The sequence below is a fragment of the Strongylocentrotus purpuratus genome, unplaced genomic scaffold (genome assembly GCF_000002235.5).
Source record: "Strongylocentrotus purpuratus isolate Spur 01 unplaced genomic scaffold, Spur_5.0 spur5_scaffold_4, whole genome shotgun sequence".
Lineage (NCBI taxonomy): Eukaryota > Metazoa > Echinodermata > Echinoidea > Camarodonta > Strongylocentrotidae > Strongylocentrotus > Strongylocentrotus purpuratus.
Window position 1 is genome coordinate 12,838,809 of NW_022145610.1, and position 15,485 is coordinate 12,854,293.

Consider the following 15,485-nt stretch of genomic DNA (forward strand, 5'->3'; position numbering starts at 1 on the left):
ACATAATCGCCAGAACCGAAGGTGAGGGTGATATACAACTGTATGGATATGAGAAGCCGTATTGCCCTGAATTAAGCAGTTAATATATGCGCAATGAAAGTTACAAATACCTGGATGTTGGCTCTACATTATTGCCCGCTAGTTTAACACGCATTTTGCCGTTGACTTTTGTGATCGGGCAAAAGTATTTGTTCATTGGTTAACTGTGTATTATTATTTAATATTATTTAATAATATTTCTTTCGCCCGTAGTTTTGTTGGCTTATCAATAAAAACTTGAAAATTGCCTTGCTCAGATGTCTGACACGGTTAATAATATGATTTTTTTTTAACACTAGTTAAAAAGCAAAGTAATGTATTTTATATCATAATAGATAAAGATAGCAAACTGCTTTATGATTATATGCCTTAGAAATGGTTTATAATATGATGTATTTGAAAACTACTTAAAAAGCAAAACACTGTTTTTTATCTCATAATAAATTAAGATAGCAAACTACTTCATGATTATACGCCTTGGAAATGTTTTATAATATGATGTATTTCAAAACTAGTTAAAAAGCAAAGCACTGTATTTTATCTCCTAATAAATTAAGATAGAAAACTACTATGATTATACACCTTGGAAATGTGAAGAAAAAAAAAACGAGTGCTTCGCAGTTGTATTTATTTTGTATTCTTTAGCTAATCTTATCATATGTGATGAAAGAAATGAAATGAAATGGCATAAAATCATTAAAATCTTGGTTGGAGTCGTTTGCCGACCAGCTCAAAACGGAATGAGATCAGTGTGGTCTTTGACGACCACCACGCCCACTGCGATATGATTGGTTTTCTTGGCTGTCGTTTGGGTTATCGGTGCCTTCATTATTATCATTCCTTCTGGGTTTCTAAATAGAAATCAGGATTTCAGTACGATGAGGCTGAGGGTCCGATGGAAAGTCATAAACTGTAAGAAAAATACAATAAATAAATAAGTACATCAAATTACCCGTACGTTTAATTTTTCTTAACTAAGGGTATACGTAGCCTCATCAGCTTCACGCTTGTGCATCCTGATGGCCCTGCAATTTGTTATTGTTGTTTGCTTGTTTGTTTGTTTTACCGGACTGCTAAAAAGCCATGTGTATGTTTGAAGGAAGCAAGGAGGGGACCGAAGGCTTTAGGTCCTCTCCGAGGGACTTCTTGTCAGCTACACATTCACACCGAGGTGGAGAGTAGCACATGTGGATTAGTGTCTGGCCAAAGGACGTTAGTGCCGGCACGCTGAGATTTGAACCCTCAACCCTTGGATATAAATTGAGTGAATGAACCACTATACCACGACAACTCCATGATGTGATGATGATGACGATGACAATAATAATGATACTAATCATAATGATAACACTAATAATAATAATAATAATAATAATAATAATAATAATAATGACAGTAATAATAATAATGATTATAATAATAACAATAATAATAATAATAATAATAATAATAATAATAATAATAATAATAATAATAATAATAATAATAATAATAATAATAATAATAATAATAATAATAATAATAAATGCTACTACTACTAAAATAAATAATAGTAATCATCATCACCATCACCATCAACAATAACAAACAATAAAGAAAATAATAATAGTATTGGTGAATGTTGTCCTGAGAGGACGGTTATCGGGAAAAATTTCCTCAGTGGATGATTGCCACATGTACTACATAATTACTCACTTGCAATATAATAAAAGGTTCCATAGTATAAAATGCCCTGCTCGTCGAGGTATTCACGAAGCTGTTCGTATTGCTCCACCGCATTGTGATTGGGCCCAAGAAAGGTGATGCCGTAGAGCTCAAAAGCATCGAAGTGCAGTAGCTGAATCCCAGAGTCCTTTAGAAAAAATGAAATCCACGATATCGATTAATTCTACTGAACAAAATGACTTAAGATCAAGTCATTTTGTACTTCAATCTTTCAAAGAGATTAATAGATTTGAAACATTTCCCGTTGATTATCATGTTTTCAAACAGAAGTTGTAGCTTTTTTTTGGGGGGGGGGGAAGGGGGGTTTCAAACGTTCCCCCGATTGGTTCAGCCTTATTCGAGATTATTTAAGTAACATTTGGGCCGTCACTGCCTTTCAACAAGATGATAGTGAGAAAGAAAGAAATAACTAGTCCTTAGATCCTCAAAACTGCCTATGTAAAGGATAGCTTCATTAGAAAGTAAGGATGCCAGCAACTATAGCGGACCAGGCAGGTATGGCAGGCGGAACGTGCCATATCAATTACAGCTATAAGAAATCCATCCGTCTGATTGGTCGGAATTGGAGACGTGAAAAATGTCAATACCGGTTTAGTCCAAGAGTGAGATCCCTCAAAACTCCGGTTACCATTAAAATAGCAAAATTTTGCTGCGATACCCATTAATTTGCGTGTTAAAATGTTCCTTGTGCGAGCGCGGACACCATACAGTGCTTTTTGTCTGCGATTCCCAATGATTGTAATTTCAGTCATTTTTAAAGCAAAGATTACAGACAGTGTCTCAGATTTTCAGTGATGTTTTAACCAATCTCTACTCAATAAATGGATAAGGTAAGAATTTATGATAGATTTTTGTTTCAATTCGGCATATAAAAGATATATCGACTGCTTTAATATTCGAGGTCTGGCTGCTTTATATGCTGTCGGGAACTAGTACGTCCTGCCATGATCCCTCGGCGGCCGGCGCAATTTTTTTGTGAAATTGGGGCGTTTCCAATACTGGTCTTTACCTTTAAAATAAAAGGACTTGAAAATGTCTGTTGAATCGAATTAAGCGAGCGCACTCGTTTAATTAAATAGTCTGATTTTCAGACCCTTGTACCCAATGGTCGTACGTTTTGTGCTGCGCACAGATTCAATCAGTTTAATTTTGGCTATTACAAGAAGTGTGTAATGGATGTAGACAAATGCTCATGTAGGCTACTGTATGTTATCACCACAGAAAAAAAAGAAGTCAGTCAGTCAGTCACTCAACTAGTGTCTGACAGTAAAGTGTAGAAAGTAAACGAGTTTCCTTGCATAATTTGAATACTAGGACACTGCTAACGTTTAAATATTACCGATAGGATATACGTATTATTATGTATATTATATTCATAATTCCTGCGAAGTTCTACATAATTTGATGTTGGCTGAAAAAGGGATACACTACCTGGGCTTTCAGTTTTGTACCTGTGATGGGATTGGGGCGGTTTCTTGCGAAGCTACAGGGATGAAGTGGAAAAGTTCGTAGATTTGGTCACAGCACGGGAAAGATCCTGATTGGCCGGTACACGAGGAATTTGGCCCGGGTATGTTTTCCGCGACTTTCAAAATGATTGGTGTTGACTCATTTATGTTGTTGTCTAGCAAAACAATTCGACATGAAAGAAATGTTGATAAAATTACGAAGCAGGCCTAATACAATATTTATCTTTACAAGTGCCATAGTAAACATTCCTCCTACATTGGCTTGAAACAATTCATCAAGATTACATAAAGAAACGGAATATTACATTGCCAAAAAGGAATGTAAATTGCCGTTTCATTTTAGGAAGCGGAAGTTCAAAATCTAATCTGCCATCTTCACTTTTATCCCATGTCAAATGACTGATTTAAAATGATATCCATGCTAATATTTTAAAGGAAGAGGGGGAGTCATTTGTTCTTGTTTGTTTTATTTAAAAAAGATGTAGTAGGCATAGTAAGATATCTGTGAAAGGTCCTCATACCATTTTCTTCCCTCGGCTTGTCCCCCTCCCCGCCCCTCCTCCCATCCATATATTTTCTCTTACTTTCTCTTTAAAAAGGCTTTTATATTCAAATAGATAAGGAAATAGGCGACTGGATTGCTATTTTCTATTTTGGATAATGCTTACTATATATTATTCTTAATAATTAGAGGTACATTGTACACACAATATACGAATACATAAATTATGGCAATATTCTTCCAAAGCTAACGTAAAGAAAAGCAAGACGTAGGAAATCAAAAAAAAAAAAAATATACTAAATGTATAATTCGAATAGATGAAATTCATCAAGAAATAATCATCAAAAAATGATGTAGAAGATAATTTTGATTTTATCAATTTATTGCCTGGTTATGATTATTAATTACTTGTTAAATCCGATTAGGGTACGTCCTTTTTAGGAGTAGAATGCATTATGCTAGTACACATAAACTTAATATTTGTTTGTTTTTGTTTTACAGCAGCTAACCAATGTTGTCCATTTATTATCAAATACCCGTTTAAACTTATTGTTTTAAACATAGGTTTAATATTGTAATGAACGATAATATCTTAAAATGGCTTTGAAATAATTGATCAACGATAAGCTAGACTTACGTTTGATAGAAAGCGTGTAGTATTTGGCGTATAAGATAATAAAATTAGATCGAATTCATTCACTTCCATAAAATCCAAACAAAAAGCTAACCTTATTTAAAGTAATTTTATCATCTAAAATCAAATGTTGGATAAACCTTCTTCTAAATTTGGCAATCTCAATATAAGTGTTCTATGCTTTCTTCGGAATTATAACAAAATGTACAAAAGTCTGATTCTCAAAGCTTACCTACAAGGTAGGCATCGAGGTCACCTATGACTAAACCTATTGCTTCAGTTCGGTCGCAGGTTGGAGCGACCTTATGCACCCATACACTTGGTTCTACCCGTCTCTTCCACATATCTGAACCAATTTCTTCTAATGTAGTATAGACGGGGCACTCGTAGACTGCAGATAGATAATTAAATAAATTGATAGATAGGTAAATAGATGGAAAAACAAAAAACAAACATGGATCAATAAATCAATAAATGCACAACTAGATAAATAAATGAATACATAAATAAATACTTTCATACATAGTCTACTAAATGCACAAATACATATATACAAATAAATTAATATATCTATTGAAAGGCTCACTTGCACATTGGGGAATTCCATCAGGAGGCTGTGGGGTCGTGGTCGGGGTCGTGGCCGGGACTGCGGTAATCGACATCGCGATGAAAGCGAGGAGACAAACTGCCAACATGATTAACGATTCTGTGTGAAGAAAACAAATATTGAAAAATCTTCTCAAACACGATGGCAAAGATTTCCGAAAAAAACAATTTAAGTAGATAAAGCAACTTTAATAACTAAACAAACGTGCTAAGGGTGGAAATTGAACTAATTCTTATTTTTTAAGCAAATAAGGTGGACGATGACTCGTTGATGCCAAGAAAACATCACTAACGGGTGTTCAAAAAAGCTACAAAAATCGGATCGCAGCTTTGCGGCTCGTAAAAGATGCTCTGCATCGTAATTGGGTCAACCTTCCCCCCCCCCCCTTGGCAAAAAGCTAGATCCGCCCCAGCTTTTTTGTAATATTTGTATGCAAGAAATTGCCACTCCCGGTGGTAACATTTAGGGCGGTTTGCAAACACTAAAAAGCCTACATGTATATACAGGCTAAAGCAGCGTTTTTCAACTTTAAAAAAAAAATTTGTATTATTTTATTTTATTTTATTGAAATATATTTATTAAGGATAACAAGAATGAGATACAAATTGTCGATACAAAATCTGTTTTACATTATGGTCCTGAACACGATAAAAATGTAATACACGGAAATATATATAATGAATATCACCAAAGCTCACAAGCAAAGGTAAGAACAGTATAAAACTAACATATAAGCATAATACGCATTAAAAGTAGTTAAAAGCACACACAAAAAAAAAAAGAAACGACGATGTAATAATTGAAATTAACAGCGGAAAAAACATCAAATCACTTTAATAAAAGGCATTAAAATATTACCCCCCCCAAAATAGAAGAGGAGAAAAGATATAAGTAAACTGGTAAAAAAGTAAAGGAGGAAAAAGGGAAAGAAAGAAAGAGGGGAGAGGGAAATGGAGAGAGAGACAAAGAGAGAGAGAGAGAGAGAAATAAGCCATCATGATGTCAAAGCAGTAAATGAATCGGCATTGTATCACGCAGGTTTACAAAAATTGTCCTTGTACATACGTTTAAAAACATCGATATATTTAGCATTTTGAAAAGCAGAAGGTAAACTAATCCAGGTTTTACGACCAGCGTATATAAAACAATTCTTAAAACATTAAAGATTAGGCTTGGGTAAAACAACATTCAGCGTATTGGACGATAGACCTTATCCGTAATACTTCACAATCCTTCCATTTTATGACGTATTTTAGACTCATGCATGCTACACTCAGCCATTGTCATGTTAGTTATAGATTGCCATAATGCCAGATCTGGAACAGAATATGGTAAGAAATTTGTGAAATTTAACTCTGGATTTCCTCGTCCAACACAGTTACTACGAACGATGTCCCACAGTCCCACAGGTATCGCGTGTACGGCGCGGTGGTGACAAGGCCCGAATTCCAGGTTTGTAAATAACAAAAGGAGGTTTGGCGAAACAAATGGAGGTTCGAGCTCAAACCTTGGTCTGAGCTCAAACCTTGCTTTGTGAATTCGGGTAGGTCCGGTCTACAGTTGTGTTTGTGCGGAGCACGTTGTGATTAGTCTGCTTATCCATATTGCTCCGATTGTCACTGCAGCACAAACATAGCTCGTTCGACGTCACTACCAAACTAGCCAATCAGCTGTCAATGACGTCATATTAAAATGCGGCGGCAAATATATTTTGTGAAATTATCGAGAAATTGACTATTTTTAATTGAAAACTAGTTTTATTTTTGGATGGAAAAGCAGCCATTGTTATCTTGACATTCATTGAAGTAATCAGAATAGGGTAAGTTACTTCTCAGATGATTCAAGATGTCTATTTTGTAGAGAATTGTGAGGATTTTTTAGAAGCCATTACTGAAGGAGTTCAAAACAAACTTGGAGAGATTTTAGATAGATTAAACCAATATGAAACTCGTCTTACTAACTTCGAGTCAAAGCCAAATCAGTCTGACAGGTTGATCCTGGAGGTGCAGTCTGAGTTGAATAGTAAATGGAATAATCTATCTTCTATGACAGAAAAGATGGAATCAGGCATGATCTTCAGAATATGTCTGATTCACACATCCGGAAAATCACGGCACTAGAGAAACAACTTGAGAAAAAAGAAGACGCTTGGAGTATGAGACCAACGAGTTAGAACAGTACTCAAGAAGATCATGTGTTCGTATTTTTGGAGTCAAAGAAGAGAAGAATGAAAATACAGATGATATTATTATCTCGGTAGCAAAGAAAATGAATGTGGACCTGCGTCTTGAGCAGATAGACAGATCTCATCGTGTAGGTAGGCTTCCCCAGGACAAAACAAGAAGTCGTGGCATCATTGCTAAATTGTACTCGTATCGCATAAGGCAGATGCTCCTCAAACATCGAACTTCGCTGAAAGGAACAAGGATTGCTATCTATGAGGACCTTACTCCTAGGAATTTTGACCTGCTACATGAAGCAAATTCCTGTGAGAAAGTACAAGCTGCTTGGTCTTCTGATGGCAAAGTATTTGTAGTGTCATCCAAGCGAAATGGTAATACAACTAAACAGATGATACGAAGCAAAGCTGATCTTCTGAGATTATAAATATGGTGGCGACTCAATGTAATGAAATTCTTGGGAATGTGCATATTGCCTTACGGCATGAATGTGATGTTGGCCTGTTGACTTCTTCAGTCAGGATCATTCTCATTCTCATTCTTATTTACCTCTTTATGCAGGAACTCCACTGTGCACTGTATATATCGTCACCGTTTTCACGAAGTGGCCTCAGTGGCCAAAATCGTTGAAATTTTTAATTTCGAGTTTTGACCGTTTTTGAGCAATGTATATAAATGTCTACAACTTCAGTAATTTTCAAAGTCTAATCTTGCTTAATTACGTCATACGTGACGTCACGAAACGTATCACGAGCGGTACAACTAGCAAACACCGTTTTCACGAAGTGGCCTCTTACGCGCAAATGTAGTCTGCTATTGATAATCGTACACGAACCGGCTCCGCGAAGACTTTGTCACAGATACCGGTGCTTCTGGTGGAATTGTTAGAGGAATCTGACAGCCCTAGGTAATTATTTTCACTTATTTTAAAACAATGTTATGCATCGTTCAATAATATCGTCTGTAGCAGTATAAACAAACTCATATTCTAAACGGATATATCAAGTTACGAAATGGCGAGATAGGTCATTACAGTCCCACGCACTGTTTTCTGCGTGAGTTGTATTGTCGGTCTACTAGTATGCAGATCTAGTACTAGTAGTACGTAGTACTCGCCTACTACTACTAGTACTATCAACAGAGTGCTACTAAGTATTAAGTAACACAGTATCTTAGATAAGCTTGAACATGTATAAGTGCAGGAGCAGTTACATGCAATAACAACAATGTCACGAGTCACAAGGCGAATTCGCTGAAGAGTGAAGCCCATTAATAATAATTTTACATTAACTATGTTAACTGATTAAGCAGTACTAGCCCAAGCCTCCAAGGCAAGGCCCAATTAGCCAAGGGCACATTTTGGTTAAAATTCAATGTCAATGTTGATATGACAATGCCAAATCATAAAATGGCAATTGCGACGTAGGAGTTGAGTCTAGGCTCGAGCGCGAGCCTAGAGTCTAGATCTACTACGTTAGTACTTACGTACTCCTAGTACTAGATTTAAATGTTACATGACCCCCTCGTAAGCTCTTTCCATGTTCATGTTATAAATACGAGACTGAGACTTGAATAGTAAAGCCAGGTATGCTTGAATAAATAAACAATTTTGTGCTTGCTAATAATTTAAAGGGAAATCCAACCATGAGAATTGAGATGAAGTGGCTTAATTTCAGCAAATGCAGAAAAATGAAGCAAATACATTTCATGTTTCTTCCCGGTTTTACCAGTAGAATAGCCGGCTGAGAGGACCATCACTAGCACTCCCAGGCCCAGTGGCTGATGTCTAAGTGCTGACGTGGAGAGCTTTTAGCATGTTGTTGAGGTACTAATGGATGGGGGGGGGGGGGTCAACCTAGCATAGGCTGGAGCGGCTTCTTATACACTCGGCTTTATGCTCATAAACGCATGCCTGCTCTTAATTAATTTGCTTTAAAGACAAAGATAAAGCTGATGGTATGGGAAGACGTCCACTACAAATTCCTCCCTCTTTATTGTGCATGATAATTTCATTTTGCCACCAAAGTTGTGGTTGAGCTACTTAAGGTGTACCTTTTGCCTTGGACTTAGAGGATGACAGGCTTTTTGTTTTGTTGGGGGGGGGGGGGGTTTGCTTATAATAATAGTACTACCGTAGATGCTTCTGGTATAGCGCACATGTCCGTCACGTTGTGGGGGGGGGGGGGGGGAGTTGGCACTAATTTGGGTTGTTTCATCCCATGTTTGCAAGACTGAGACTTAATTATCCAAGGTCTTCTTAATTGCTTTAGATAATGATGTGCTTGCTAATAAGTTAAAGGGATATCCAACCGTGAGATGAAGTGGCTTGTTTGAACAAATGCAGAAAAATTAAACAAATACTTTTCATATTTTTTCATAGTTTACCGGTAGAATAGACAGCTGGGATACGCAAGAGATGAGGGACCACTAGCACCCCCAGTGGTTGATGTCCATGTAGGAGTTTGTGCAGCTGATGTGGAGAGCTTTTAGCAAATTGACAAGGTATGTGTGGTAATGAAATTAGCTCCAAAAGAAAAGTTATAGATTGGGAGTTGGGCTGGTGAGGGGGAGGGGTCAATCTTTAGCAAACAAATGAACTATTTTCATTTACATAACAATGATCCATGGACAAAACTATGCTGGGAAGTAATTTTCTAATGTGCACAAAGTGGTGGGGGTGCTAGGAGGGCCCTCCAAAGATGACGGGTTCCCAAACACTCAATTTTTTTCATAAACGCATGACTGATCTTGCTTTGAAAGGTTTTGGGCAGTTGATGGTATTGTAAGGCATCAAACACAAGTTCCTCGCTCTTTAATGTGCGTGACAGACATTCATTTTGCCAACATGTCATGTTTGAGCTACTTATGGTGTATCAACTTACAAGATGACAGGCTTCATCTTATATTTTGTATTTTTCTTATTGTCTTTTTTTCATAGGGGGAAGGGGGTGAAGAAGGAAAGTTACACTAATTTGTGTTGTTTCATCACAGAAAAAATAAAATAATATGCATTAACCTGATGCCTGTAATTTTTTGAAGAGATGCGATTTTAAAATCATATCATCCCAGTATAGCTTCCTGTACGAGCTGTGTTGGGGGTTTTCTGCATCCATCATGAGTTATCAAATATATTCTCCTTTTAACCCAGCATCTTCACCCTCTGCCCTTGAACTGATTGCTTTTCCAATACCACAGTTTGGAGGTCAGACCAAACGACTGACAGACCGACCGACTGAATAGCTAAGTCCCCTCAGTCATCAAAGGTAAGTTTTAACCTAATTTGTTACATTTTATATTGTTTATATATGAAATATTTTATAATTTTGACTGGCTTTAATGGGAATATGAAACTATATTGCCCAAATATAATCATATTGGCCGGGTGGAAGACGAGGGCAATATGGTTATGTTGAGGGCAATATTGTCTCATATCAACCAAAATGTGAGCCAGTCAATGTTATTATTATCAATTATCCTCTTCTTATATTTCAAGTATCACTTATACATGTATCATGTACAAGTACCCAGATGTGAAACGTATGGTAATATGCTCTTATATTACCCGTTGCTACATCACGCGTGTCTTTATGCGATAATTGCACCATAAATAATAATGAATGATATTATACGCTTGACTAACTTTGAATATTGATCCTTATTGAGTGGTCTTTCTGAAAGTTGATATAATAAAGTTTCTTTCAATCTGGCAGACAAGTACATGCAAGTGCATTCATTGTTACTTACTGGGTTTATACTTTATAACATTCATCACAAATTTGCTGATAACCTGCAGATTTTATATCTTCTTTAGATATGAACATATCAATTCAATGATTGACAACAAACCCAGTAATACATATGGAACCCGATCATATCATCTTCAGTGGTTGATAAATACTGTATAGATGTCCGCTACATTTTTTATTGAAATGGAATACAATAGTACCATACAGACTATGGAGTATAAGTTAATGGAGTATGCTGTCACAATTGTTTAAACAATATACCAATCCTCCCAACCTAAAAGTGTTGAACACAGGAAAGCCATTCATATTTTTAAATAGGAGTTATACCACTCTGATTTCCTACCAGGAATTTAGTGCCACAATGTCACAAATTGCATTCTAAGTGAATAAATGGTGCAACAGTATTTATAAAACAATTGCAAATCTGCTTTTCTACTCGGTGCATGCTTTGCTTTTTTTCTGTTAAAAGTAGACCTTAAATTCATATTCTGATTTTCATTTATAGTTACTGTATATTTCAAAATATCAATTTAGGACAGATTAAAACCACTTTTTATTTAATACCCGTTTCTAGGTTTCATTCCTGTTTTATGAAATAAAATTACTATGTCCTCTCTACTTATCATTGAACAGAGTTATTGATAACTTGATTGTAACAATCTTTTGTCAATTACCTCTTAGGATGGACAAAAATACAGAAGTTATTGTTAGGTGGGATCGTGATGGAGAGATCAATTGTGGCAAGAAACGAGATCTTCGATGTAACGGAAGGCTTAGGGTGGGTTCAAGAGTCACTATGAGCTAGATGGATGTGGACTGGATGGGGACTGCAACGCTGACAGGAGACTCTGACTCCGAATGTGCCTCCATTTAGAGGTTTTGTGGTCTAGTGGATAAGTCGTTGGACTGTGGATCACAGGATCCATGGTTTAAGTCCCGCCACAGCAGTAATGTCTTTTGGCAAGATATTAATCTAAATTTGCCACTCTGCTGTGAGCACCGAAAGCGGCTACCTAGCAGAGCCAGGGTAATAGTTGGAGCGCCTTGAGCATATTGTTATTATTATTTTGACAGTGACAACCTCCCTCCTTCCTCACTAAGAACAGCACAGACTAAGGTCATCCATCATATGAAAGTTGCATGTAAGAAGTTTTAATCCCATAAACTTACAATGTTGTATGTTTTTAGAAGGATTTGGCATGTAGGACTAATATTAATTGCTAATAGTTTATATTTCAAAGGGCAATCCAACCTCTGTAACAAGTTGATTTATGTTAAAGCAGAACAAAATAAGTGTAATAGACTGGTGAAAGTTTGAAAGAAATCAGACATAGAATAAGAAATAATGTTTGAAAAGTTAGATTACAACATCTATGTAAATCTCAGATCTGCAATTATATGAGGCAACAGGGACGTATGCAGCTGACAACTTTGTATGTCATACACAAAAAATATAAATAATTAATGATTTTCTTTTAAGCTCCTCTTCCATTGTGGCAGTACTCAAACTATATTGTAACCCTCCCTCCCCCTAATCAGTGGCCTTGTGAATTTGCATTTCAGAATTTTCCAAGACCACCGGTAACCCCCTTCTTTATAGAGCTACCATGTTGTATTTTTTGCCATGAGTGTGGGCTACAGTTAAATAAGTTACAATTTTGATATTCAAACATGATTCATTACACCAGAGTGTTGGCTCAGTCAGTAGAGCGTCCGCCTCACAACCGGGAGGTCGTGGGTTCGAATCCCGGCCGCGTCATACCAAAAGACGTTAAAAGATGGGAGTTGTTGCTACCTTGTTTGGCGTTCAACAATAAGGGATAGAGCAACGCAGATCTGGCGCTGCTCAGTGGCTGCCGGGCTCACGATCAATTGGGCAAAAAGAATTTCTGTTTCGGTTTAATAAAATTTTGAGTGAACTATTAGGCTATTATATTATTATTATTATTATTATGATTTATCAATTTTTAATGATTGTACATGTAATTGTGAAATGAACTGTACAAAAACGATTCCAGTTACTGTATATTGCAAAGAAATAAATGCAGTCATAATCAAGACGAAAGTATTAATCTTAAGATTTGATTGCTTTGTGCTATTCAATGTTTATTCTTATTTAGTTAGATTTGTTTATAGGAGAAATGTGTCTGAGAGAGTAATGTACTAAAATGATGACTTATGTGACAACAAAGAGGGGTAATAAACGACAAAAAGAGAGATAAAGAGAGAGAAAGAAAGAGAAGGAGGGGGATGTTCTTGTTTGCATGAGAGAGCTAGAGAGGAGAGAGAGCTAGAGAGGAGAGAGAGAGAGAGAGAGAGAGAAAGAAAGAATTGAGAAGAAGTTGTATATAGTGCTTGGTGTGCCCCCCCCAAAAAAAAAGTATACAAATATGCTATTGATCATTGAAGAAAAAAATTCAATTAAACTTAAATCACATATGAAGCAGGACAGTATAAACAATTTCCATAACAGGCATTCAGAGTCACTAACAAATTATTGCATTTCCTGCATTATGTGAAGGATTCAAGATGAATTTCTGGATGGGGCAGAGTGATGCGAGTCTAACATTGAATATAGTGCTGTGATTTCGAGGAAACAGAATCAGCTAGGTATGACAAATATAGTTTTATGGGTGGGGGGGGGGGGGGTACGCAAATGGGCATTGCTTTGCACAGCGCGCACGTCAACTGGGACGGTTCGTAAAAACGAAATTTCACATAACCAACAGGGGAAACGGGGCCGCGTAAGCTGCGGGGCCACTACGTGAAGACGAGCCTAAGCGTGGATGTCACGTTTTTCGTTTTCACGATCCGTCCTCTGGCTGTCCTCTGTGATTGAGGTCTAATTATTGTTTAAATAAACATTATTTCCACGTAAAACTTATATCAGTTCATTCTGTAGATAGTGTACTATCAAGATATCCAAAAAAATGAATACCATCACATACTTTTTCCCCGTGAAAACAGCGATTGTAAAAAAGTGAAACTTTAAACGCGTTTATCTCAAAATTTGTTTCTGTACGCTAAAACGCTCTTGGGACACTTCGTGAAAACGGTGACGATATGTATTAGCATGCATCGATGTCTACATTATTAACCATAAAACTCCATGTGTTTATGAAGTTTTTAATATGTATGATAAATTCCTCGGGATCCACATATTCGTATTCGTATTTTATATTCTGACTTTAAATGTGCTTTATACAGGTTGTATGTTCAATGACAGTATAACTGTAACTTATCTGTTCCAGATGGCTTTCGCCATTCCACTTACCCATTTTTTCTTCTTTAGTAACTCAGTTGTAACTATATGTAGATTAAGAAAGTACAGTTGTAGTAATTTTTAAAAACTGTTCAAAATATTTATCTAATCTTTTACATAGATTTAACACAGATCAACAGGTTGTAACTTTCACTGTTTTTAATTCTATTTCCTTCAGAAGATAGTTTGAGGCATATTTACAAAAAGAGGTGACTTGAATCACATGTACTTGTATTTATTATTACATATTGCTATATTCATAATATTTTTTTATGAGTGACACATTTATGACTGCTAAATCAGAATATTATGAGTTGAAAAATTTGCCTGAGTGCAAGTCTTCATTTTTTTTCATTATTTCATGCTAATGTAAGAAGTTTTTCAGTAATAGGAATTACAGAAATATGGATAAAAGAAAATGAGAAACTTCTGCCAATCCACGAATTGGATGGACATAATTTTGTCAGTCAAGGTAGAAGTGATCGCTCAGGTGGTGGAGTTGGAATATTTGTAAATGAATCATTGAAATATAAAATACGTGAAGACTTAAAATTATTTGTGAGTGAAGTAGAAAGTATGTTTGTTGAGCTTTTTTTTCAACAGGAAGAGTGTCATAGTTGGCGTAGTTTACAGACCACCAGGTCAGACAATTCTTGCATTCAAGGAATCTTTTGAACCAATCCTCTTTAAAGTTATTGGTGATCACAAACCTTGCTATATAATGGGAGATTTCAATATAAATAATTTTGTTGAAGAAGAGATGGAGCCTAATGATTTTGTAAATTTTATGAATTCCTATTCTTTTTCTCCTGTAATATCTAAGCCAACTCGAATCACTATAGAAACCTCAACTTTGTTGGATAATATTTTTGTTAACAGCACATGTGATGATTATTTGTCTGGAATTATTACATACCCTGTAAGTGACCACATGCCTATATTTTGTTTTTCTAATCTAATTGTGAATTCAAACCAAAATGTAAGGTCTGTTCGAAATGTGAGGCATATTAACGAAGAAAATATAATATTATTCTGTACTGAATTGAGTAAGGTGAACTGGGAATTCATTTTGAAAAATTCAACTACTGATGTTAACCAGTTATACAAATCATTTTTTGAGGTTGTTGGCTCTACTTATGATCATTGCTTTCTAAAACAACAACCCAAAGATAATCGAAAAGAAAAACGTAACACATGGTATGATCATTCTTTAAAAAAGCTTTGTCGTAAGAAAAATGCTTTGTATCACAAATTTATAAAAAAATCCCACCCATTACAGAAAAGATGTTTACAAGAAACAAAGGAATATTGTAAATAATGC

General features: G+C 36.0%; 1 protein-coding gene and 1 long non-coding RNA gene across 3 annotated transcripts; one reads left to right on the forward strand and one right to left on the reverse strand.

Moving 5' to 3' along the window:
* Nucleotides 1–711: 711 nt before the first annotated feature.
* LOC115929341 lies at nucleotides 712–5,080 on the reverse strand. The gene is made up of 5 exons (XM_030998141.1): nucleotides 4,956–5,080; nucleotides 4,602–4,760; nucleotides 3,216–3,388; nucleotides 1,735–1,891; nucleotides 712–949 (listed from the first exon to the last, which is right to left on the reverse strand). The coding sequence occupies exons 1-5, from the start codon at nucleotides 5,062–5,064 to the stop codon at nucleotides 891–893; spliced, it is 657 nt and encodes a 218-aa protein (XP_030854001.1). The 5' UTR covers nucleotides 5,065–5,080; the 3' UTR covers nucleotides 712–890.
* Nucleotides 5,081–8,005: 2,925 nt separating this feature from the next.
* On the forward strand, nucleotides 8,006–12,430 carry LOC115929306. Of its 2 annotated transcripts, none has more exons than XR_004066414.1 (5): nucleotides 8,006–8,063; nucleotides 8,887–8,981; nucleotides 9,537–9,658; nucleotides 10,305–10,419; nucleotides 11,584–12,430. It is a non-coding gene; the product is annotated as an uncharacterized LOC115929306 (long non-coding RNA). The 2 variants fall into 2 exon arrangements; XR_004066415.1 differs by having other exon boundaries at nucleotides 8,049–8,063; nucleotides 8,890–8,981.
* The last annotated feature ends 3,055 nt before the right edge of the window (nucleotides 12,431–15,485 follow it).

What these genes read in the sequence shown, in the direction of transcription:
- LOC115929341 (XM_030998141.1), bottom strand. Translation starts at nt 5,064, where the DNA reads ATGTTGGCAGTTTGTCTCCTCGCTTTCATCGCGATGTCGATTACCGCA. An exon ending in TGGAATTCCCCAATGTGCAA is followed by an intron (nt 4,761 to 4,955) that starts GTGAGCCTTTCA and finishes ATCTATCTGCAG; the next exon opens with TCTACGAGTGCCCCGTCTAT. An exon ending in CCGCCCCAATCCCATCACAG is followed by an intron (nt 1,892 to 3,215) that starts GTACAAAACTGA and finishes TTTTTTCTAAAG; the next exon opens with GACTCTGGGATTCAGCTACT.